This window comes from Tyto alba, unplaced genomic scaffold, assembly GCF_018691265.1.
Source record: "Tyto alba isolate M040663 unplaced genomic scaffold, T.alba_DEE_v4.0 Super-Scaffold_40, whole genome shotgun sequence".
NCBI lineage: Eukaryota > Metazoa > Chordata > Aves > Strigiformes > Tytonidae > Tyto > Tyto alba.
Window position 1 is genome coordinate 12898224 of NW_024881316.1, and position 24981 is coordinate 12923204.

General features: G+C 37.4%; 1 protein-coding gene across 1 annotated transcript in view; it reads left to right on the top strand.

The window, feature by feature from the left end:
* The window catches only part of ME1 (malic enzyme 1), a 182782-nt gene that overhangs the window by 51026 nt on the left and 106775 nt on the right, over window positions 1–24981 (top strand). Inside the window, exon 4 of the mRNA XM_042803644.1 lies at window positions 24082–24157. Within this exon, the coding sequence (XP_042659578.1) occupies window positions 24082–24157 (76 nt within the window). The remainder of the gene's footprint in view (window positions 1–24081; window positions 24158–24981) is intronic.

Consider the following 24981-nt stretch of genomic DNA (forward strand, 5'->3'; position numbering starts at 1 on the left):
AGCTGCATGTTACAAGACCAGAGAAGAATGGATCCTTAGTCTTAGATTTGCCATATCAACTTGAAGAGCATACATTTATACCTATATAAATATTTATATCACAGGTATTTTATACATACATCTATAAAAATAATGTGTATGCAAACTAAGGATGCATTATATATGTACCTACAGACATCTTAAAAATAATCAGTAATCATCAAAGTGCCTGTCTCACTGCTTAAAAATTTGTTGTTTTATAGGTTGGTTACTGGAGCGTTTTTATTCTTTATACAGTATCTGTCTTTATAGAGTGATGAAGAAGTGGTATGAAAGAAGGATAGATGCTTCTGTTTCACTCTGTCCCTTGGACATCAGCCCACAGAGTTTGAGATTTATGTTTGTTGTTTGAGAACCCAGTGCCTTCAAGTGCAAACTGGAACAAAACTTTCGAGCATTCTGTACAATTTTCTGGCAAAGGAAGAGATAAATGAGCTGTATGTGTGTAGCTCTGTTAACAGAAATAGGTTTTTTACTGTCGAGGCATTGATTGAAAATAAGAAGCTTGCAAGATTAAATGAAACAAATTCTTCAGCAGGAGATATTTGAGAGAGAAGACACGTTTTCAAGGTTTTGTTGTTAATGTAAAAAATCATTTTGGCCTTGTGACTGACAGAATGAGTCAGGACCATCTGGTCAACTGCAGAAAACAAGAATTCCCACTTCTGTACACATTCAAAAGTTCAAAAAGACCTCAAGAATGCTTACTTAAACCTGTTTAATGATCTGTGGCTTTTAGGTGCCTCCCCTAGTAAGAGAAGTCATCTCCTTTTTTCGCCGCAGTATTTACCACCATAGTGATTTTATTGGCCTTCCAGGAAGTGCTAAATGTGTCTGGAAATTAAGTCTTTGCATAAGCTGGTCTCATTGCCCCTTTTTTGACATCCTTTGCTGTATAAGATATTGCACAAGGAGCACCTCTGCCCATGCCTGTACTTTTCATTTTCTCCCCAGACCTGTGGAGCGTCTATGGAGAAAAAAACCCTATTAAATTAGACAACAGTTCAGCTGAGTATCAGTCTGCAACTGGTGAGACACAGTTTGCAGCAGCAATTGAAACAACCCACCAGCCCCCTTTAGAGATTTTCAGACTGCTGAACTCCATTCTTCAGTCTGACCTTAAGCACACTCAAGACATGGGGAAAAAACTGGTTTGGGAAGTAGGGACAGGGAGAGGAAACACTTCAACTTTTTGCCCTTTATTTTTATTTTTTTTGTTTGGTGCAATTTTTATCTGTTAGAGGACTTAGAAAGATACCCTAAATAATTCTCCTCTAGATATTTTACAGGGGCATATAGTGATAGAACAAGGGGTAATGGCTTTAAACTGAAAGAGGGTAGATTTAGATTAGATGTAAGGAAGAAATTCTTCCCTGTGAGGGTGGTGAGACACTGGCCCAGGGTGCCCAGAGCAGCTGTGGCTGCCCCCTCCCTGGAAGGGTTCAAGGCCAGGTTGGACGGGGCTGGGAGCACCCTGGGCTGGGGGAAGGGGGCCCTGCCCGGGGCAGGGGGGTTGGGACTAGATGGTCTTTAAGGTCCCTTCCAACCCAAACCATGCTATGATTAAGACTAAAATCCTAGTTTATGTTACTCTGTCACTAATAAATTTATGAATCTGTGTAGTTAACTTGAAACAAATTATGCTATAGACATACAGTTAGCACAGATACTCTGGGAAAGAAGGACTTCTGAGTTTTCCACTATGCAACTAAGCCACTCTTCAGCCTCTCCTGTAATGAGAATTGAGTAGACTGTAAAAATTTATGGCTTTGTTTGAATCATTAGTGTATGTCATCACAAGCTTACATTTTATTTTCCTTTTAGCTTCAAATATGATATAAAGAGCTTTCAGAAGCAAGGCATTATAGCAGTAATACATACATTATGGAGGCTTCTGAATAGCAAGCTGAACTTTCTCAACTCATCAAATAACTGCAGTATAAAATGACTAGTGCATGTAAATAACATTGTACTAACTTTCGGTGTTTCCTGTGGATTTTCCTGTCTTCTGCTTTAAAAAGCATGTTATTCTGGCACATGGATAGTGAACTACCATTCTGATGATATATTTAGCTATTCTGAACTGTGACAGTGATGATCCAAGTGCTCATTGAGCATCACGATATTTGTATGTTCTTAAAAGTATGATTTGATTTACCAATATTGGAATGAAGTTTTCTTTTTTGCTTCCAAAAAAGAGTTAATTTCCTTATTGAAAATGAGAAAATTCAAGGCAGATTATACTACTAAGGTAATTTCTTTCCCATATCATTTAACTTAAAAAATAGATATCTTTATAGGACATTCCATAATTTGTTATTTCACACTATGTTTTGCACTGCAGTTGAGCTGCTAATGAATGAATGAATGACGTTTTAAACAATACTAAATCATGTTCTAACTGATGTGTCTTTTCGTATTCAGTAGTTGTGTTCCTGAGTTACTGAAATCAGTCTTGGCTCTATTCAGCTGTCTGCTTCTTCCCCAACTGCATGTGTGCTTTATGTACGTGACTGACTGGCTGGGGAGACATCTAAGATGTCTCTAAAAGTCTGATTTATTTCTAGTCCTGCTGGATTGCCTCACTGCTTTCAGATAAGCGTTTTAATGATTCATTTAAGTAAAGATGGTTGAAAAAATGTACAATTTTCTTCTGCCTAATCAGGATCTCATTAATATTTTTTTTCTTAAGAAGAAAATATCATCTGCCAAGTTGGATGTTTACTGTTCTCCATAAAATTCCCAACTGTTATGTTCATGTTATCTCACTACCTGCTCTCATCTTCCCATACCACCCACCTGATTCCAGTGTTCATTAGAGGTCTTAGAGGAAAGGACTGTAAAGGGTTTCCTCTTTGGCAGGGAAAGAGTTTCCTCTTGGCTGCTTAAGAAATACCTATACTTTTTTGATCTTCCACTGTGCTTTGTTACAGAGATCTGTTTTTTTCTAAATTATTCCAAAACCAACAGTGCAAAGCAGTCAACTTCATTTGGTTTGAAATTATATTCTAGAGTGTGACATTTAGTGTTAAGCATTACATACCAGCATCCCTCATAAATGTCACCCTCGTGAACTGAACTCATAGGGAAGAAAAAACAAACATTGAATTTAACATACAGAACGAGAAAAGGAGTAAAAGATATAAAATTTAGTCCAGTCTATACATTCTCATGTTTTTTGTTAGTTGATTTTTTTCAGTTGTTACAGTTCAGTGAAAAAGGTATGATCTTATCATACCTTAAAAAAAAGTCTTATCTGTAAGAGCTGTGTATATGTTTTATGCTGACTTATATCAAAATGCTGTCTTTACTGATAAATTGTTTTTATTTCAGAATGTATTTTATTTAAGAATATTTTAATTACTGTCTTTTCCCACAGCCCAGAAAATGCTTGACATGTCATAGTTAAACAAAGATCTTATTAGAAGCAGACTTGTTTATTTGGGTAAACAAGTTAAAAATTATTCAATTATTGCAGATCATATTTATCACACTGGAAGTTGAAAGGCAATGTCTTATTATTCAGTTTAAATCTGTAAAGTTCTTTTTATTTTCAGTTAGATTTCTTTATGTTGTGAAGGGAGTTTGAAGCCGCTGGCTCACGAGTTATGTCTTCAGGCAGGGAATAATGAAAATTAATTTAGAGTTAAAAAATAGGTGTCTCATGGGATCATTAAATGAGATCATCTTCTGTGACTCCCTTAATGTTTTTAGAAGACTGTATGGCTCACATGATGTGCTTACAGTTATAGAAGGACACTGTGGCTCAAATGAGATGTTTTTCATCCTGAAGCAGTATTTTGCAATTATAGAATAAACATTCATGGCTGACCAGCTGACTGTCTGATTAAGCAATGTCTCTCAAGAGAACCAGCTGCAAAGTAACTTGACTCACTGGTTTGAAGCTCATCTAGATAATTGACATTTGTTTGTAAAATTCAAACTCAACTCAAGATTTCATTACTCACTCTGAATATTCAGCTTAAAATCCACCAATTTAATGAATAAGCATTATTCTAGAATTAAACAGTACAGATATGATATCAGATCAGAGAAAACATAATTTAGAGATCAGTCTAAAGAAACACAATTTAGAAGAGCAGTCTGTCTGGTCTTCCTCACAACCATTGTGGAGGATGAGGGAACAAAGAGGATCTGCCAGGGATAGGTCAGAGAAGGAATTTGGACCTATACGGATAAAAGCTTTAAAGACATACGCTGGGAATGTAATGGAGTTGTGGATTTATTGCAGAGATCACGCTATCATTAAGAGCATTATCTCAGAATCTCTACTAGGTCACTTTTTATTGCAGAGTTTCTATCCATCATTTAAAAATAAATTCCTAAAGTAAAAAATTCTTCAGTTGCAGAAAGCGTGTACATACATATGATAACTTTTGCTGACTTACCAAGAAACAATCTATTTCTATAAATGGATTTCTGAAATATAACAGTTCTTTCAGTTGCTTTATTCATCCAAAAAGAATAAATGTGGGAAAGCTCAATGGAAATTTCCTCTAAGAATCCAAAATCAACTTTTTACGTCGTATAGAGAACACCCAGGAGTTTAAGGTTCTTGTGTAAACTCGGCATTCAGAGAGGGGAGGAAAAACTGCCAAGTATTCCTATGCTGAAGACTTTGGATGTTGTTAAAATGTTAGGTGACTGTTTATGTATTTCCATTCCTAGAAGGAAAAGCCATTTCAAACAGAGTATGAACAGAGCAAGCCCTGGTAACTACTGCAGCCACACAAGCGTGGCAAAGTTCCTCTGAAATAACTTCCCAATGCAGTCACATGTTGTCAAGCTGACTAGGAACCATTTTTAAAGCAGCTTCATTGAATCTGATGCTGCATATTGAACATACAGATGCAGTCTCTTAATAGGCAAAGTATGTCAGCCTTAGCTTTGAAGTTTTCTTTTTTTTCTTTTCTTTTTTTTTTTAAAAAAAAAAAACATATAGAAGCAGATCTTTTTCAGCAAACTGTTCACACACACAGAAGTTTTCTTCTGCGATAATTCTTTCAACTCTGTTTTTTTCTTGTTTTCCTTCCTCACAAATGACTAGACATAGCATATGTAGAGGTCTCTTATTCGCCCCAAGTCTAAACAAGATTACATCTTGAATTTACCTTTAATAAGTATTTTAAAAATGTGTTTGGTTTAGCTCTTTTAATATTTTTAGAGAGCACTTGGAATGTTATTAACAGTTTTTAGTACCAACTTTTCAGAAGACAATTTATCATGCTAAATACTCAGTTTACAGGTGCTGATATTATACCAGATTGCATCCTCATTGAGGTGCATGACTGACTCAGCACATACAAATTTGAGATCAGTTCCTTTCCTCATATTCCTCAAAGGGAATGTGTTTGTTTACATTTATTATATGTATTTACATTTACAATGGTTCAGATGCACTGTACCGAATGCAAGTGCTGCAAGCGTGAATTCTTTTTTTGCTGACATAGTAATGTTTATATATTGAGATTGTCAGCTGTAAGACAGCATCATTTGTTCATAAAGAAAGTGAATTGTAGAATAGGGAAATATTTATTTCCTGTGACAGAACTTACAAAATGTTAGACCCTGGTGGCAGAAGTTGCAATCTACCAGTACAAGATTGATCCTGTGTTACATTTCATAATTTTTTTTTGTGCTTTTTAATGAGGCTTTCAGTGGAGCCTGGATTTTTCTTAATTGCATTGGATGCCTTTGACATCCAGGTCTCTTCAGAAACCAGATTTGGCTTACAGGAGGCCAAAAACTTGTCAAGTACTCCTGAATCACAGGAGCCAAGACGGTTCATTTCCTGATGCTTCTTTGTGACTATCTGTCTCACCCTCAGATACGTGGTATTTTCTTGGTTGAGACCAGAAGGTCTGGATTAATTTGACCTAACTTCTTTGCTAGTATAACTGCCCCCTTAGATTTTTTCAGTACATGTTTTTTCCCAGACAAAACATATATATATATATATATATAGAGAGAGAGAGAGAGAGACTTTATTAATCTGATTGCTACTATGGATAATTATCTTAGTATCTTCATTTAGTTAAAACTGATAATTGTTAATTATTAAAATTATATTAAAAGATATGTAACAAAGCAGGAGTTTCAGAGTTATTTTTCCTAGTATTTTTTCTCTGAAAACTATGCAGAATTTTCATCTGGAAATGAAAAAAAGGAAGTGTACAGTTTTTTTAAGTGTTTTCTTGTAGGGGCTTGATTGTTAGGGCAATCTCTGAAATCAAAATGTGTTGCAATAAAGACATAAAATACAGCAAAAAAAATCTTTGAAAATACCCTGTTGGAGCTTCATTCCCCAACAGGCTCTACTGTGGGTTGTGTGCATTAACAACATGGCTCAGGTGACAAGTTATTCTGTAACATTACGAAAGAGAATTAGCATAGTTGTAGCATTTCTTCTAATTTTAGACAATCTTTCTGTTATTGACTTCAAAAGCCTGGTGATGATGGCAGTTGCAGCCCATCACCAAGCACTTTTGAAATATATGTTGGTTTATAATTGTCACTTTTCTCTCTTGTGCAGATGACAATGATTGACACTTTCCAGGCAGCTTTTTGTCTTGTTTCTTGTATAGCCCCTCCATTGAATTCAAGCGCCATGACATCTCATGACACCTAGTAATTCTGCTCTTTGGCATGATTCTGATCTGCTCTGTAACCATCAAGCTGAAACTTAGCTTAGCATGCTGTTGTTTCCTTGGTTAGAAAGTAAAGCTAATAGATTCTTCTAACATAACATTTGCCCTGCTCTGAAAAGTTGGAAAAGGAGAATTGGCACAGTGTGAGAGTGTTGAATTCCTCTCTTCTCCTAGACTGTCTTCTAGAAACACACTACACTGGATTGTGCCCAAGGTGTATTCAACTTGGTTTGTCAGCAGCCAGTAATGCTGCTGCAGGGGAAGGTGTGAGAATCTTGCATAGAAGATGTCAGCTGGCCTCATTTTGGTGTTAGAGTGCTCTGTAAATGTTAAGCTGATTTCTCATTCTAATAAATAATTGAATGAAAAAAAAAAAAAGTTATGTCTTGATTTTTGAAAACATTAGGATATTCTTTTGTTTATATGTATGTAGTCATCTGGTCTCTCTTGAACCATGTTAAATTCATGGCTTTTGGTAATATTTTGGCAATAAGTTTCACCATTTAGTTACAGTGTGAATTTTTCTCTCTATTAGTAGCCTCTCCTACTCTCGTGAGCTACATACATGTTTTCTTATGCAGGTAATCTTCTAGGGGCTCTTCATCATACTCATAAAAGCTTTGTCCTAACACACATCACAAGCATGGAATTTTTGGCTTTCAGACTCAAGTTTGTACCTCTTGATGGTGCATTGCTCTGTTTTTTCTGGAGGGAGTACATCTGGGCTGTGAGCAGGAGGAAATGAGGCTATCCCTACTCAAAACATGATTCTCAAAATGTTTGGCAGCAGTCAATGTTTGGTCATTTTCTTTCCCCTCTTAGCACAGTCTTCTGAGGAAGACAGCTAGTAAGCCTCCGAGCTCTTCTGCAGACATCTTTTGTGCAAGAGTGTCAAAATTAAAGAGCTGGCCATGCTTATCTCTCTGTTTCCATGTCCATTTCCTTCACACAGTCCTGGATGTTTCCAGAGGATCCTTGACTTCATTTGGTTTGTACTGTTATTTTTTTACACATTTCCACTATCTCTTATGTGAGGTTAGAACAGAAAGTTCTCCCTCCTCCATAAATTTGGAGAACTCAAATTTATCTTTTCAAGGGCATCAGTGCTTTGAGACAGTGGGAATTCACACTTCTGTGTGTTTTGGCATATGATGATTATCTTCCTCCCTGTGCATCCTACTGAGGAGAGTCCTCTGAAACAAAGACGTTTCTTACTGATGCTTTTCACCACAGTTTGTGTGACAGTTATTAATGTAGTGCTTATTAGACCCTTCTCGTTTGGTTTGTTGAAACAGTCGTCTTGTGGATCTACGTGCAGAAAACTGGACAGAAAGTACGTGATCCCAAGTTAAATGTCTTTACTCTGACTAATCTTTTCTCTCTGCTGCCAATACCGCATAAAAGGTAGGCTATAGCCTTTTCAACAAATAAACTATACAACTGTGTTTTTAAAATAGCAATCTTCTTTTGGCAAGTTATAGTTTCATATCAATAATTAGGACTTGTACCAATATATAACCATGCTACTCTTCAATATCTTCCTTTTTTCCTGAATTTTTAGAGGTTTTGACTCTATGCCAGTCCATAATACTGCCTTCTGGTTACAAGTTTCCAGATTTCCTGAAGTAGTACATTCCTTAATGAAATCTACTTTAAGGGCAGAGATTTTATTTAGTTTTCACACCTCTACTTGGCCAAAGACTTGTGAGCTACACTAAAGTATCGGGTAATATGGTACAGGAGAGGTCTACTCACTGGCTCTGTCCTACTCTATTCAAGCAATATTTATCTATCAAAATTTTTCCTTCATGAAACAGCCTCTGTCAACCAGCCAGACGTATACAGCTCCCTGATTGTCAACATCATTTGGCCCCCAAAGTAAACCTTTTAACTGTCACTTGCTTCAATAAGAGCCATAATTTTCCTTAGTTCAACACCTTTTCAAGGACAGACTATCAAATCCCACACAATATCTACAAATGGATGTTACTTTGGACAGCCCTAAAGTTGTGGCCTGCAGTTGACAATAGTTTGTATACTGCATCCATTCCAGTGGACTGGAATTCTGCATCATCCTAGCACCCATTTAGGACAAATCAGACAAGTGACAGCTTGTGCCACATGAACAAACATTATGGTCCAAGATTTTTTCATCTGTCTGATCAGCTTTTGGAACAGGAATTTGAATTTTCAGTTTCTCTTACCCAGAGTGTGAATTCCTTTGTGGATGCAATCCTAGTAATGTCAGATCCTCTAAGACAGTCCTCAGAGTAAAGCAAGACACAGCACTGGTACTGGTGGCTCCAGCATAAAGCAGATTATAAATTTGGTTTTAAGATCTGAATCCCTTGTCTTGGAGACTTGAACTTTTTTGCAGTTAGTGGTCTTCGGTGTATTCATGTCAGCTTTGCACCAAAGTGTCTCAAACTCGCATCATTTGGAATGGCTTTCAGGACAAGAATGGGCTCGTTTTAATCTTTAGGAGAATACTTAGTAATAACAGGTATGTTTCTGCCATCCATCTCAGTCACCCCATATTTTCCTCCAGGGCTCTGGTCACCACATCAGTGTCTATGACATATATGCTAGTTTACTCCTAGGTTTCTCTCTAGAGCAATGCAACTGATTTGCTCAGGAGGTGAGGCAAATCTTTCAGTGCAGCCAAATACATCTAGAAACTACAAAATTAGAAACTATTTCATTTGTGGAGAATAAATGGTCTCATTTCTGGTGAAAAGAGGTTAGGAATGAAGGAGAAGCCACAGCTTGTTCATTGAGGCTGGTGTGCACATCTTCAGTGTCAGGCATGCTGACAGTAAAAGGTCCTTTTAGAGGACATAAAATCTTGTGTGCTGAGACATCCAAGGAACTCTCAAAGAAGGGGACAGCAATTGCACGGACGCTATGAAGTAGTTAAAATGAAATTGCTTTCTATCAGTAAGTGTTGTTCACTGCACAACTGGAGTCAGCTGATGGTTCTCAGCTTAAGCAGCAGTTGCGACTTCTTTGCTGAGACATGGGTGCTAATGGCAGTTTAACATTTATGTTGAACTTGCTGTTTCTGAGGAGTTACAGAGTTGTTTGCGTTTTGGATGGCAGTCCTGGAGGAGGTAATGGTCCCCAGGGCAATCACTGCAAGGATTGCTTAGTAGGGTGCCTTTACATATGGAGGAACAACTGAAGGAAGAAGGCCTGCTGCTTTTCTGTTGCTGTTAGCTGTTCTTGGAGATGGGAAGTATGAGCACTCAGGCTGTCCTTTTGCCCTTCCATGTGCTATTTTAACTTGCAATTCATTGCTTAGGAAATACTAAGAAAAAAGTGTGTGCTTCTTTCACCCTTCCTAGGTCTACGTTGTGGAAGGGAAAGGACTTACTTCCAAATAACAATAGGATAAAAAAGAAATGGTATTACTGCATGTGTTTACAAATACATATCACCAGCTGTAGGGCTGTTATGTGTTGGCAACATGAGCATATAGCAAAGAACTGTTACAGGTAACTGATAAGCATTTAGGTTTTTTGTTTGTTTGTTTGTTTTGGTTTTTTGTTTGTTTGTTTTTAAGTATTAAGAACTTCTTAGAGGAATCCTACTCTCTATTTTTATGCAGAGAGTTTTTTCCAAGGCCCCAGTAATTCCTATTGCTATCTCCTGATGCTGCAAAATGAGGTACCAGTAGTATTTCAGATGAGACACCAGTAACATAGAAACATTACAATGCTTTATTAGCTCATTCGGTATATATCCCAGCCCATGCCTAGAGGATATTTTTCTTTAGGGGTGTGCTTACACTGGAATTTCTCCAGCTCTCATTTTCTGTACATTTGTTGCACGTCCTTTGGCACCACCCAAATCCCCTGCTTACACATTCAGCAGCTTCTCTGTTGAAAACACTCTCATTATTCAGCAATCCAACATTGTCTCATTGTTGCATTTCCAATACAAGATATAGTAGCTTTTTTTTAAAAAAAAAAAAAAAATCGGTTATTCCTGTAATTGTATTTGGTGAAGTCCAAAAGAGGTAGGAAAAACCTCAGTGAAATAACTCTAACTTTGCAGTAGCTTGGATATTCTATGATCATAGTTTTCTGTCTCTGTCTAGAAGCTTTCTAAATAGATAGGGCAAATAGTCAGGTCTTAAAATGGAAAATTGAAAGTGGAGAGAAGGCATAAAGGTTTTCAGCCTTTAAGAGCACAACAATGTGATGATTGTGTGTTTTAATATATCTTGTGTATCTCTATATTTATGACGAGATGCCTTCAGTCTGGGAGATTTTTACACACACTACTTTTGAGACAGCCATATGCTGCTGATGATACAAGGCTTCTGAAAAAGGCAAGACACATAAGTTTTGGGATAGAAACGAACCTTTTTATTTCTTGTATGGCATTTTCATCCTTTTTAGCAAAGCTTTATAGCTTTATACAACTGTTTTGTTATGTGCATTGTTTGATAAAAAGAGTCAGCAGGTATGAATTATAGTAAAACAAATATAAAAAGACCAGGGCATAATAACTACCAAATCTATCATAGAGTAGCATTAACATAGTACAATTTGCGGTTGGGTGGAGGAAGGTTAGTGAGGCATCTGTCATCCTGACCGCTGCTCTCCAAGTTAAGTGGTGGCATTGCAAGTCAATTCTGCTTTGTATAAGGACCTTCTGCTAATAAGCATTAAGTGATTAAATCACCTGCAGGAAACCCACTTCTTTTTAGAAGACAGCTGTAAGTGTACAAGAGACTGCTGGAAGCATAGATCAAATAGGCAAAACAGTAAGTATGCATATAAAGCAAACAAAGTGAATAATTCTTGTAAGAAAAGCAAGGACTTCTAGCCAGAGGCAGATATTGATAGGGAAGGCATAAATGAATCAGCAGAAATAAGGGATGGACTCCAGAGAACCATTTACTGAGAAATACAAAGAAAAGCAACCTTCAGTTTGTGCTGAATGAGAACCTATATCTTTGGCACAATGATGGTCAAAAGCCAGTTTTCATTTTTGCCTCTATTCCCAAACAACTACATTTACCTTCAATTTCTGTTTATTCTTAAGGAAAAAGGGAATTTTGGAGACCTCACAAGTTTATTTTAGTGTACTCTAGAATAAGGAAAGTAACTACTGCTTTGGGCTTTTTGGTGGAGTGTTCCATCTAAGGGAACAGCTTACTGTTGCTGAGAGGAAGCTCTAATGTAGCTTACAGAGACAGAACAGCACATTTCAGTTTACAGAAGTTCACCATATTATGGCAGCTTTCCAATATTGGAAGAGGTTTTTTTGTCTAACTTTTATTGTGGAGTTCTTCTTCAGATTTATCATAAGCACATACAAATGTACAGGTTTGCTGCACTGTATGTGGAGTGGCAGGTTGTTCATGCTGCCTGTTTTAGGCAAGAGTATGTCTTTGAGAGTTTTCCTTAGCCACCCAGAATGAGATCCTTAAAAATGACAGCAGATGTTTGGTTCTGGAAAAGAAAACAAAGAATGTGGTTTGTTTTATGTTCAATTGATTGTTTTGTTCCACAAATAACAAGAATATGAGCATGGGGGATTTGTTGCCATCAAGCAAATAGCATATCTAAACAGATTTCAGTTCTGCCTTATTTCCGTTTGCTGCAAGCAATATACCTATTTCTATTTTGAGTTTGCCACTTCACATAAAATGTAAAAATACTCCAGTGCACACACTGAAATGAGATTCTTCTTGAGGATGGTCGTAAACTCATCTGTGGTTGGTACATTGAGTTCAAACTTTAGAGTGACACAAATGTCATCTTTGAAAGATGACTTAAGGTATGGCAATATCCTCAGAAAAGCCTGTGCCTCTTTTTACATTGGACTTGAGCATTCAAGTCCCTTGTACGGGTAGGAAGCTCGTAAATAACATTTCAGAAATGCTTCTGGGACTGCTAGATGATGATTTTTGAATACCTTCATCATTTCTTAAGACTGCTTCCATGACTCTCTGCTATGTACATTCTGTATCCTGTGCTGCTTTGTTTCATGTAGATATATAGTAAAGGCCAGCAATAATAATAGCTGTTTGTGTTAGCTGATATCATTGCATGCTACATTTTTCCCCAAAATGTTGATACTGACTTTATGAAATGAAAAAATTTACATGGGGTCATGACTGAATTTATATAAAAAGGAGGGAAAGTACAAGACCATTTGCATCTAATGGTTGATGTTAATTTTTATTACAGTAGGCTAGATACATTCCAGATGTTTAATGTTTAAAATGTTACCTTGGGGTTCCATCTAGTATAATTTTTTTCTCAAATTTTACGATAAAAACTTCTACTTCTTTTTAATTGTGTCAGAAAATCACTAGTTTATTCTTAAACGTATTCAATTCCCTATAATTAAATACACATTATAGAGTCAATATAAATATACATTTCCTGGGTTTTGCTGATAAAGTTTTAATATTCACTTTTTCCATGAGTGGATTTTGGAGAAGAACTGGTATGTTGGAACTTTGTTAACATCAGATAGTATAGTCTTAAAAATAATCATGTATGCCCCTTGGTTTCTCTGTCTGGGATAGAGATGGACCTGCAGATTTTTTCCCATGTTGAAAGCTGTTGTTGGACACAGTCCTAAAAATATTGTCTGTATCTCATACATTCATGCATGTTGTAAATTTAACAGGAAACAAGAGCAGAAAGAGTGCTGCTGATCAGGTTGTTTGCATTTTTATATTTTTAAGGCTTATATTTTTGAAAATGGAAAATATTGATGTAAACTGATGGAAATTATTGTAAAATTTGTCAAATGATGTTATCAAGCTATTCAGTGATCCCAGCCACTAAAATAAGAACAGAAGGGAAATGAACAAAATACCAATAATGACTAGCTTCTTATGGTGAGAATAGTGTGATACTCCAAATAACTGGCATTTAAGTTCAATGCAAAACTAGTCACATTGTCACTAGACAATGATTTATATATTTTTGCATGCAAATTTATAAACAATAATCTTACCTTTTCATGTGGTGAAAAAAAAATCGCTAACATGATAAGTTAGTTCTATGATGGGATTACTTGTCAGTGGAGAAACTTTGTGTTACTTTGAAACACTAACTCAGGCCTGAAATTCCCCATCTGCTGTTAAAGTTTCTTGTGCTTCCCAGTGGCCACCAAAGCCCAGCTTGTTGGTCTTGAGGGCAAAATAACAGAATACATTCTCATGCACAAGTGGAATAGTTCTTGTAGTTAGTGAACATTTAACAGATGCCATTTAAATGCCATTTTAAGAGATGGACACATTTTTTGAGAATCAGAAGTAAACTATACCTGTTCTCTCCACATTGCTGATTACAGTAGAAAGAAAATGGTTATAGACAACACAACACGGTGTTTATTTGAAAATTAATTTTGTTACCTGTTTATAACAAATGCTTTGCTTTCAAATGCTCATCATTTGTGCAAATAGCTGTCTAAAAGCTTCATGCTATACATCATGCTCAAATTTCCCATCATTTATCACAATAAACTGAAATATAGTTTCCTTCTGATCCTTGTGGCCAAGATACGGGTAATACAGAAGCAGGTGAGCAGCTGGCTGAAAGCATGAAGATGGAGGGTGTGTGCAGCTGCGTACACCCTCGCATCCTTCCAAACGGGTGAGGGTACCCCGGTGTGCCAGGGTTTGCACTCTCGGGGCGTGGGGAGCTGAACAAAGTAACGTCTGATGAGAACTCTCTTCTCTCTTCTAAGAATCCCATTTTGCAGTACTTTCGGTTTCCAGGCCATTCAGTGGTGGCTCAGGTCCCGGGAGGCTGAACCTGGGATCTTGCCTGGGGAAGGCTGCAGGCGCGGAATGGGGCAGGGGCAGAACAGGCGGTGGATGCGTACAGACTTTGCTGGGATCTTCCCACTGTCCTGCTGGCACCTGATGCTGCTGCGATCAGTGCTGCACTTAGACAGTTTGGTCGGCACTGATGGACTCATCTGTTTAAAATAGCACTTGATTTCAGCCCCAAGTGGTTTTTGAACACCAGTGCAGGTACCCTTTGTGCCTCCAGCTGCAGCTCTCTCTCAGGCAATACTTTTTCTGCAGGTCTCTGCGCTGCGCTTGCTCCTACCCTGTACAGTGGTGAGTTGAGGCACGCATAAGCCAGCCACACAAGTCACTACAACAAGTAACTTGCAGGAATAATAAAAACAGTGTGATGTATGAGAATCCAATCACACAGGTTATTTTGCATTAGTAAGACTTCATGTTTCTCCTTCAGATGATGCTCTGAGAGATCACTGTTTCACTGTGAGATCCTGAGGAAGATGCTGTATGCTCTAGCAGGCAATAAACTCAAGCCCATAATATTTTTTTTTGTTTGTTTGACTAAGAAGTTTGTAACTGAGTCAAATATCAAAGTTTAAACAGAAAATGAATGTAATTTCTGTGAATGATAAGAGAATAGTCTATGAAATAAGTGAGGTTGAATAATTGCTTGCTTTTCAACTCAAATTGCATTATTTTAAATCCTCTCTCCTACTATTTTACTAATTGTAGGGCACTTATGCTATACCTATATTCAATTTTATTAAAAGTTTCTAAGGAAGAAAATGTCCATTTTCGGAGGATTTTTAAAATGGCTCCATTAACTTCTTTGCTGTCACTTAGCTACTTCTCTCACTCCAAGTAATGCTTGTGATGCAAAAGCTTGTTTGGTTTTGTCCTAAGATTATATAGTTTGAGTTTACCTTAAATTGTGCAGGTGTTAAATTAAAATCTGTACTTTTTCAGTGTTATGCACGCCTTGATGTTACTAACATAGAGGAGATGTATTTTGAATCACTGCTGATACACAGAAACCTATTCCTGCTTTCAGTGGAAATTGTATGTTTGGAGTAGAGCACCATCCAAAAAGCATTTGATCTTAGGAGCAGCAAACTCCACGAGAACAGCTGTTTTCTTTTTACTGCTAACACCCCTTACTAAAAACTAGGGAAAATTAACGCCACATGCCAAATTTTTACCTCAGGGGAAGCCAAGACAAAATGACTGCTCTGGCTGACCCTTCTTGGGAAGGGGGCTTGGACTGGGTGATCTCCAGTGGTCCCAGATAACCTCGACGGTGCTGTGATCTCTGTGCCCTCGGGATGCGAGTCTCGGAGATGTGCCAAATGCCGCAGACAGGCAGCTCAAGCCTGGGTGAAACAGCTCTGCTCCGTGCTTGGATGCTTGCTGGCAGTCTTGTATGGCAGGTTTAACCCCAACGCTTTCACATCGGCCTGCCTGCTTTCTGACTTGCTACCTCTTAGCACCGCAGCTCCCTGTGTTAGGAGCTGCTCTGTCACTGTGACATAAACTGAGCGGTTTCCTTGGTTCCTTTTCAGCAGATAAGGTCAGCTCTACAAATGGAAGATAGTGTCTCTTTTCAGAAGTGACTTCTTCATTAAAGTGGAAGTTGAGTAGGATATGCCGTAAGAAGCAGCGTTTTTAATAAGTCTTCACTTTTGTCCTTGTTAATGGTTATTGAGAGCAAATGATGGTGATTTAAAGGTCAATGAAAACTGTCTTAAAGGACACTATTGTCTAAATACTGGAAATTTTCCATGTTCCAATGAGCCAGGGCAGCACAAGTTGTTGAAGTGAATAGAAGGACAGTGATCTCACTTGTTTGAGTACTTCAGAGTATAAATAACATTTAAAAGGTTTTTTAAAAAAACATCATTAGCATTGCAAGATTCCTAGTAGATACATGGTTGATGTTGTTTGTTGATGGTTCTTTATGCAGTTACTATTAGCATAAAATAATACAAACATGATAGCTATTGAAGCAGAACAGTGGGTAATTTTTTGTCTTAAAAATGAATGGGTCTGGCTCTGGTAAACCATTCTCTCATTCACAGTTTTCAAATAGTTCTATTTGTGTCTATTAGAGTGTAAGTAATTAAGTTATTTATTGAACAACTGTCAGAAGAATTTAAGTAGCTGGAGCAAAACAGCTCTGGCTCTTAAAACGCAGTATTTCTCAAAGTCTGCCTTTTCCTTTTCAAACAAACACATCCCACTGAATTGCTGTTGTGTGGTTAACAGCAATACATAAAAGCTGATCGTCCAGATGAATGATACTTTAGGAATATAGTTAAATCAACAACTTCATGTTTTAAGAAGTGAATATAAATAAGATATTATTTGATCTACTCTGTTGCTGTATGAAAAGGATGCATCACCACAGTCTGAATATTTAGATCACAAAATGCTGTGCTGTTTGCTTTTGTAAGTATAGGAGGTGAGGCACAAATTAAAAACCAGTGTTACCTAGATACACAATAATGAGTATTTTATATAACTGATTCAAAAATTGTGCAATGGCAAAGTCCATGAAGTGTTGCTTTTACTATGACATATTCTTAATTTTCATTTGAAATACTCTGAGGTGCACATTATGGTTTCCGAAATGAAGTAAAGGCTTTTGGATTATTAGCAAAGCGACATTGCTCTATGTACCACATAAAATTGATTTTAAAGTTTTGCTGTGTAAGGCTTGTAATGTTTTACTCAGATTATTTTTTAACAATGTAATTTTTTTTGTGTTGACTGAGAGCAGTTGAGGAATTAACTTCATTGGGTTGTTTTTTATAGTACAAAGGTCTGACTTCTTTGCCCAGTTCAGGAGCCTGAGTTTACCGGATTGGCACACTGACAAAGTGAAAGCAGAATGTTTCAAGCAAAACAAGGTTCCTTTTGCAAAAGTCTTTATACACTCAAAATAGCAGTGTGGAGATTACACACTTTGGTAGCAAGAATCAGGTTCTCAGGGGCTTGGGTGAGTCCAGACTTGCTGGAGAAAAGTAATAGGATAACAGTCGTGTGCAGTTTTTTTTCTCTTTTCCTTTTTCATTTGCCTTCAGTCTGTACTGCTATGGGCAACTTGTCCCTTTTTCTACTCTCACCAGCTCTGTTGTGTTACAGTTTATAAAATATATGCTGTATGCTAGCTCTGGAGCCTGTTTCAGATGCAGAAGGGCAGATGGGGCAATGTCTGTGTGGTCTGTCCCCTGACTGGAGATGGATCAGGAGTGTGACGGCTCCCTGTGTTGCAAGTTATTGAACAGCAGCCCCCGGTTCCCACCTTCCCTAGTCTCACGTGGGGTGGAAGAGGGATTGTGCTGAGACCTGAAGTCGGGTCTCTGGGAAGCTCTGTCTGTATTTGAAAATGCACTGAGTCCAGCTGGGTTGTGATATTTTGCCAACTAAGGTTGCTGGAAGTAAAACACAAGGTGTGGGCAAAGGGAGTCTGTCTGGAAGTTCCTGCAACCCACGGGGTTGTTTGAACCAGCTCTTCTGACTGTAGTGCTACCTGGATGAGGCTCTTTGAAGCACACTGTGTCCATCATCAAAGAGACAAGGCAAGAGCCATGGACTCTAGTCAAAGCTCTTAGTCAGGCCTGAGCATAGTTCTGATACTGTATTTACTTATGTTCTTGGATGTGCAGCATCTGGAGCACTGCAGCTTGCTGAAGCTTGCACCAGAAAAATTATAATCTTAAGTAGCTACCTACCTCAGTTATCTTTTTTAACATCTATACTAAAACATCCCACAGCATCTGATTCGTTGTGTCACTAGAGTTATGTGCCTTCTTGTCCTCCAAACCTTATCCTTTCTTTTCTGAAACCTCATTCCCCTGAAGTCATATTTTCAAGTCCCAGGCTTACAGCTGCTGTCTTTCAGGTTAGTCTCATCACTTTTCTGCTCTTAAGGCTAATTCACGTTGTAGACTCTACCATTCTGTAAGAGCAGAGACAAGTAAGTTCAGGGCAATGTAGATGATATTTTTAACTGTAGTAACTGTTAAAACACTGAATTTTCTAACAGGGATTGATAAGGAGCTTTGATGGACTTGGGCATGTGAAAGAGTGCTACACAGGCTGCTGACACTGGATAAAGAGTTCCATGAAACAGCGTTTGTAGAAGGGAGTCAAAATAGGACTAAATGCTGGTTCCTGTGGCTGAAGATTGACTGTTCAGACGCCCTGACATTAGCATTTCCTGTTTACAGTGATAATGAACACTGTATTTTTCTCTATTTTAATCATTTCCCTACACTCCTGTGCCAAATTGGGCTTCTGAGTCACTGTAAAAGTTTATGATGAGGCTTCCATTATTCTTGTAAGCATAGCTAACTGCAGTTTCCAGATGTTAGCATCTGTCTTCCAGAATACTTGAAGTCACTCTGTTCTAAAAAATATTTATAATCAATCATTTAGGAAGCCATATGCCGAGCATGAAATAACATGCAATATTTATAGTTTTATGTCTTTTCTGGGTTAATATTTTATTCTCCATTGTCTTTAATATGCTGCTCGTACTTACCTGTTTTATGAACTGTATTTTACTCATGTACAGCTCTAGGTTTTCAGAGGTGTTAACAGTATGTACTGTTCCCTTAATCTTCCTGTCCTGTTTTTGATGTTGGTTTTTGATTTAATCTTTGTTTTGCTTCTTATAACCTTATCTGTTTAAATGTGATTTGAGTATGCCACATCTATAAAATATAAAGCCCAGGTTTCTTTAATACTACTGAATTCAGGTTAAGGGTCAGTAGCAGCTACAATTTCAGCATCGATTTTATTTATTGAAAGAAATACCTGTGCATCGTAAAGTAATGAAATTCACCCCTGTACAGAGAGAAAGGTAAAAAATAAATCTGTGAACAGCTGCATTTCTTAAATCAGCCCATCAGCTGTATTTATTAGGCCTCAGAGGTCTTGGAATGAATGTTACTACGCAAATGAACCTGGTAAGGTAAGATGTAACTAAAAGTTTGAGTACATTTTATATGATGACAGGAGACCACATTGAACAGTTGCAAAGGGAAATGTTATTATTTCTTGGTGAAAAAAAGAGCAGAACATTCTTTGGCGGGGGGATATAGGTACTCAGTTTCTAGTACAATGTTTGTATTGTACCAACTTTTATAAACTTAACAAAAAGAGGAAGGATTTTCAACAGGGACTACAGAGGCAGTTTGCCTCTTTCTTGCACAGTACAGGAGTTTGGGAAAATAGGGTCAGAAATAAACTAAGGGTGGTCCCTGAGATTTTTTTGTTTTGTTTTGTTATCATTATTATTATTATCATTAAGCTTGTTGATTTAGGCTGCCTGGGGAAGTGAATTCACCTCTACTATAATTCTATGTACAGTTCATAATTCAAATAACAGTTTTGAATGTGCAGGGTTGTGAGAAAAGTTTGAACTTTTTTTCATTAAAAAATGTTTGGCATTTTCTGAGACATGTTAGATTACCTCCTGTTATTATAAGAAGAGGAAAAAATGGATTGTTCTGTGACTATGACACATTTTTCTAAACTGTTCTTTCATAGAAAATAGACAAATACATTGTTGGTGGAACATTGCTTCCTTGAAGCATAATAAACAAATACTCCATTTAATTCTGTATATTTTGTTCTCATGGATCAGAGTTGTAATAAATCAGAGCCAAATTATGTGATGTAGAATGACCTCCATAACTGGCAAAATCTGCTACAATGTAGTGAGCTCAGTGACCCAAAATAGATCAGGCCTTTGTTGAGTGTATCCCGGTGTCCCAGCATGGGTTCCCCCCTTCACTCTTCAGCGTTCTGGTCTTACTGGTGATGTGACCAGAAGAAAGGAGACATAGTTGCTTCTTTGCATAATTATTTCTCTGCTGTAGTTTCATTGATCATCTGGCTGTCTGAAGTGGGCACAAGCAGAAGTGATCCCTTTGGCTAGACTGGTGTAAACCAGTGCTGAGCTGAAGGCTAACTGGCACCAGAGGGACTGAAGATGAGCCCTTCTGCATATGCGCTCAGAGAAATTCCACGTAGATGTGCATTGTGACAGGCTCAAAATGAACACTTTAGTTTGAAGAGTAATCTGCTGCCACAAGCTTTAAGGTAGTTTTAAGTCACAGTTTTGCTGATTGGCCTTTTAAGCCTCAGCAGGTCTCAACTTGTTGCCTTGCAAGAAGAGATAGTATGCGTAACTGAGATGTCAGTTCAAATAGAAAGGACCATACTGTGTCGTAAAACGTACTTTTACAGTGAGCTTGGCAGCCAGGGTGCTCTGAAAGTGTGTACAGGGGAACTTAAGCCTACTTCCCCACGAGATGCCTGTTAGATATGTGAATATGGGCATACTGAAAAACAAACTGCATATTTTTCCTCATGGCTTTTTTTTTTTTTTTTTTTTTTTCACAAAACCTTATCCTTAAGCATTTTTTTTTCTGTGTCTTGCTTCTTTCTCCATGTGCTGAAATGTGTTACTTGCCCATCTGCTGTAGCAGCCCCATCCTGCAGTGCTGTGTCAGACAGCTGCATATCACACAGGCTGTCTTTTGCTCTGCGTCCAGCAGAACAGGGTGTGTGTCACTGACATGACAGTACTTACTATTAACTTTATATTCAGATGGATAATTCTGTCTTATTTCTGGACTGAAATACATACATAATTAAACCCGATTTAAATTGTGATAGCTTGCCTTTTTCTTGATTCTTCTAATGGCTGTGCGATGACAGTCAAAAAATAACTAATTGTCAGCTTGTGTCATCCTATCCCACTTGTAATAACCTTATGCATTTGGTTGGTGCTTTTCCTGGACATAGCAGGACCTCATGGAAAAGAAAAAAATATGTAGTGTTACCTTTTGGTGGTTGTCTGCAGGTAGAATTGCCAGAGACTTCAGTCCCAGTAATGTAGGCTGAATGTTCTTGTGGCTGACACCATTGCGAACTGGGTTTCCCCTTGCAACCTGGTGTAGCTTCTTGCGGAGGACACCTCAAAGGAGAAAAGTGCTTTAACTAAAGAAATGAAGGATGAAGAAAACAGATCCAGATAAAAGAATAAAAGATTCTTATTTCTTATTCTGTGCCCTTAAATCTAGGGCTATCTTCCCAATCGGACCAAAGTGGAGGGAAGGGGAGAAGGAGGGGAGTGAAATGCTTTCAACATGACTGTGTTTACACTTCAGCCCCTATTTTCCATTGTTGTTTGAATGTGATCCTGCTTGGACAGATTTCTGAAATACACTCTCAATACTTATTCAATGGTCTTTACAAATGTTCTAACAAAATTCCTTCTGGAGCAGCCTCCCTGCCTTTATTTTACTCTGCTGGGGAATTTATTCCATGGAGACCTCTCTGCCTAGCTTGCAAAGAAGAGGTCATTTAACCACACTGGGCTCTTTAGAGAATCAATACAAAATCTTGCTTCATTTAACACAAATCTATTAGGTTGGTGTAAATTGGAGGGTAGGGACAAGCAGAAGGGTGATGCCTCAAGATAGCTCTCCTCCTGCACTCTTCATTTCCTTTCATATGCTCATCTCTCACAGCTGACTGTCTCTGAGGCTAGCAATTTTGATAAGCTGTCTCTTTTATGATTTAACAGTTTAGACAGTGTTTCATAAAATGACGTTCTGTTCAATACCACAGAAGGGAAGCATCTGCATTTATTTTGCTTTGCTGCTTTATGGCGTTTAACTGTTAGACCCATCTTTTCTTTGGGTATCTAACTCACAAATAGAAATGCTTCTATGCTGTAAATACCACAACTTCTGAAAAGTGCTGTAAATATTGTCCTGCTTGCCCCCGAAGACTATCGCTTCCACTGGGGTGGACGAATTCACCTGTTGACGGGTGTTACTTATTAAGAAACAAGTGATAGCCTTAATCATCCAGCCTGATGTGCTTGTTCTGAGTGTGGGGAATGGAAGCAGAAGGGGAATTAATTTGGAATGTCAGGATCAGAGAATTCCCAGTTTTAGGGGAAAATGCGTAAAATGAAATTGAAGCAATTGAAAATATCTAACCAGAATGGCTGTTTTTTTCCTTTAATCAGTGCATACATATTTTTCTAATAGACCATGACAGTTTTTATTTAATTATCTACTTGAGATCGTAGTTTCTGAATCATTAGCTTTAAGATTAAGAAATACTTTGGTTAATTTCAATGTGTCTTACACTGCCTTTTGTCCAAAATAATAAACAATTTCAGTTGTATATTTTTGACATCAAAGAGGGGAAGAAGACAATTGTGAAATGAAATATAAAATTCAATATAATATATCACATAATAATTTATATATACATATATAATCTAGTATGTATGAAATATATTCATATATGAAATTCAATATAATGTTTGGACTCATTTTGGTGTCTTGAATAATACTTTTTAACACTGCAGGAAATTTTTTGCTTGATTTGGAATACTTGCAGTCATATCTGACAGGTGTTTCCCTGAGTTACTACTCTTATTTATACACTCATGGACATGTACCCACTTGTATGAATATGGAGATACTGTAGTAGACTTAGATTTAAATTATTTTTCAATACTCTTCTTTAATTTTTACTTTGTAATTTTTATAATAGGTGGATGAAATGCTTTATAATAATTCCAGAAGACAACTCCTTGTACTTACTAATGCAAAGTTTAATTACAAGAAGGCATCTTTGGCATGTACTTCTTCATTGATGTTTTCTTCATGGTTTTCAAGAGATTGAATTCAGTGAGTGGAATTTTTTTCCACTATCTCACATGAGGAAAGTAGATAAGAACTGGAATTAAATTAAGTTGAAGTGGACCTGGTTTTATATCTGCATGTCAAGTAAAGTAAATGAAGAATAAAATGCTGAAGAGTAAGATAAGAAGTTAGATCGATTCTGCTTCTATAATAAATAAAAAATGAAACGAGAATTACACTTTTCTGTGATTTTGTTTTATACTTTTCTGTACTGGTGGAACTAAAGGCCAATTTACAAACACTCTTCAGAGTAAAAATTTGGTATGCTCAGCACTGTAGTATGTGCTGCACCCTTTCAAATCAAAGAGATTTTCATATAGAGAAGATAATTTCCCACTTTTGTAGGTGTCAAAGGGGTAATCTAATTAAATAGGCAGACTGTTCTAAACACGTAACTGAATGAACTTGAATTATTTTATGTAAAGATAATATATTGCTTATTTCAGGTTTTGTTCATAGATCAAAACTTTGTTCTGTTCTTGTCCGCAAATGTTAGGACTGCTGGGGCACTAGTGATCACTGTCATATGATGAACACTCTTTGTGGTCTGGGACAATTAACAAACACATTTGAGCAGATCAAGCACTTAGTAAGCTTTAAAATCAAATTTAGCAATTTGCATAAATTACTCTTACAGGTTCTCACTGCTTAGTGAAGCTTTACTGAGTTGCTTATTCTCTGACTTCTATAGAATGCAGACATTTAATATGCTCATAATACAAAAATGAGCACTTATTGAACTGAATATATGTATGTTGGAAACACATTTGCGTAGAGTTAATTAATTATTTAATTTCTTTAGACTGCACTATTTAATTGCCTGTTTATATGAAAAGTATTTTTTTATTTGCAGAGGTCTTTTTATTACTATCCATGACCGGGGACACATTGCTAAAATGCTTAAATCCTGGCCAGAAAATATCGTCAAGGTAAGTTCAGTTGCAGTTGCGTAACAAAGCTGGCACTGTTTTGCACCCAAGGCAACTTGGTTAAGATATTTTTATAAGCTTTTTATCGAGTAGATTTCAATGATTTCTTAGCTCATTTTTAAAGTAGAAACAATGCTGTTACAACCAAAGTTTGAGGCTTTTAAACCCTTACTTGTTTAGCTATAGGCATCCTTTACTGATTAATTGGTCAATTACATTGAATATTATGCATCAAAAAAACCCCTGACTGCTTTTTCTGCGTTTCAGGGAGTCACGGAGTGCTTGAGGTAGGGAGGCATCTCTGGAGATCATCTAGTCCATCCTCCTGCTCAAGCAAGGTCAGCCAGGGCAGGTTACTTAGGTCTGTGTCCAGCCTGTTGGTTTTGAGTATCTCAAAGACTCCACAAGATCCCTTGGCAACCCACTCTAGCATTTGGACTAATAGTTCTCCACATATGATACCTGATGAACTCTTTCACAAAAAATACTAAATTTCCAGCTAAGATGGCTTGTCACAGAGCATGACAAGGAAATTACTGTGTTGTCAGTTGCTTGCCATACTGAGCACATCTGTCCCTCTCTGTGAAAAAACTTCCTTTTTAGTGCAGACAGTTTTGTGGGGTTTATTAAGTTACTGTATTTATATCAATGAAAACACATACTTCCTCATATGTATAAGTATGATGGAGTGTGTTATTTGCTCAAGGGAAGAAGAAATACATCTCTGAAGGGTAAGAACCAGGTGGCTGTAGACAGCCATGTCAAGGGCCAGCAGGAGTGGCTGGCTGTGGTCCTGCTCAAAACAGACATGACAAAACCCAGGA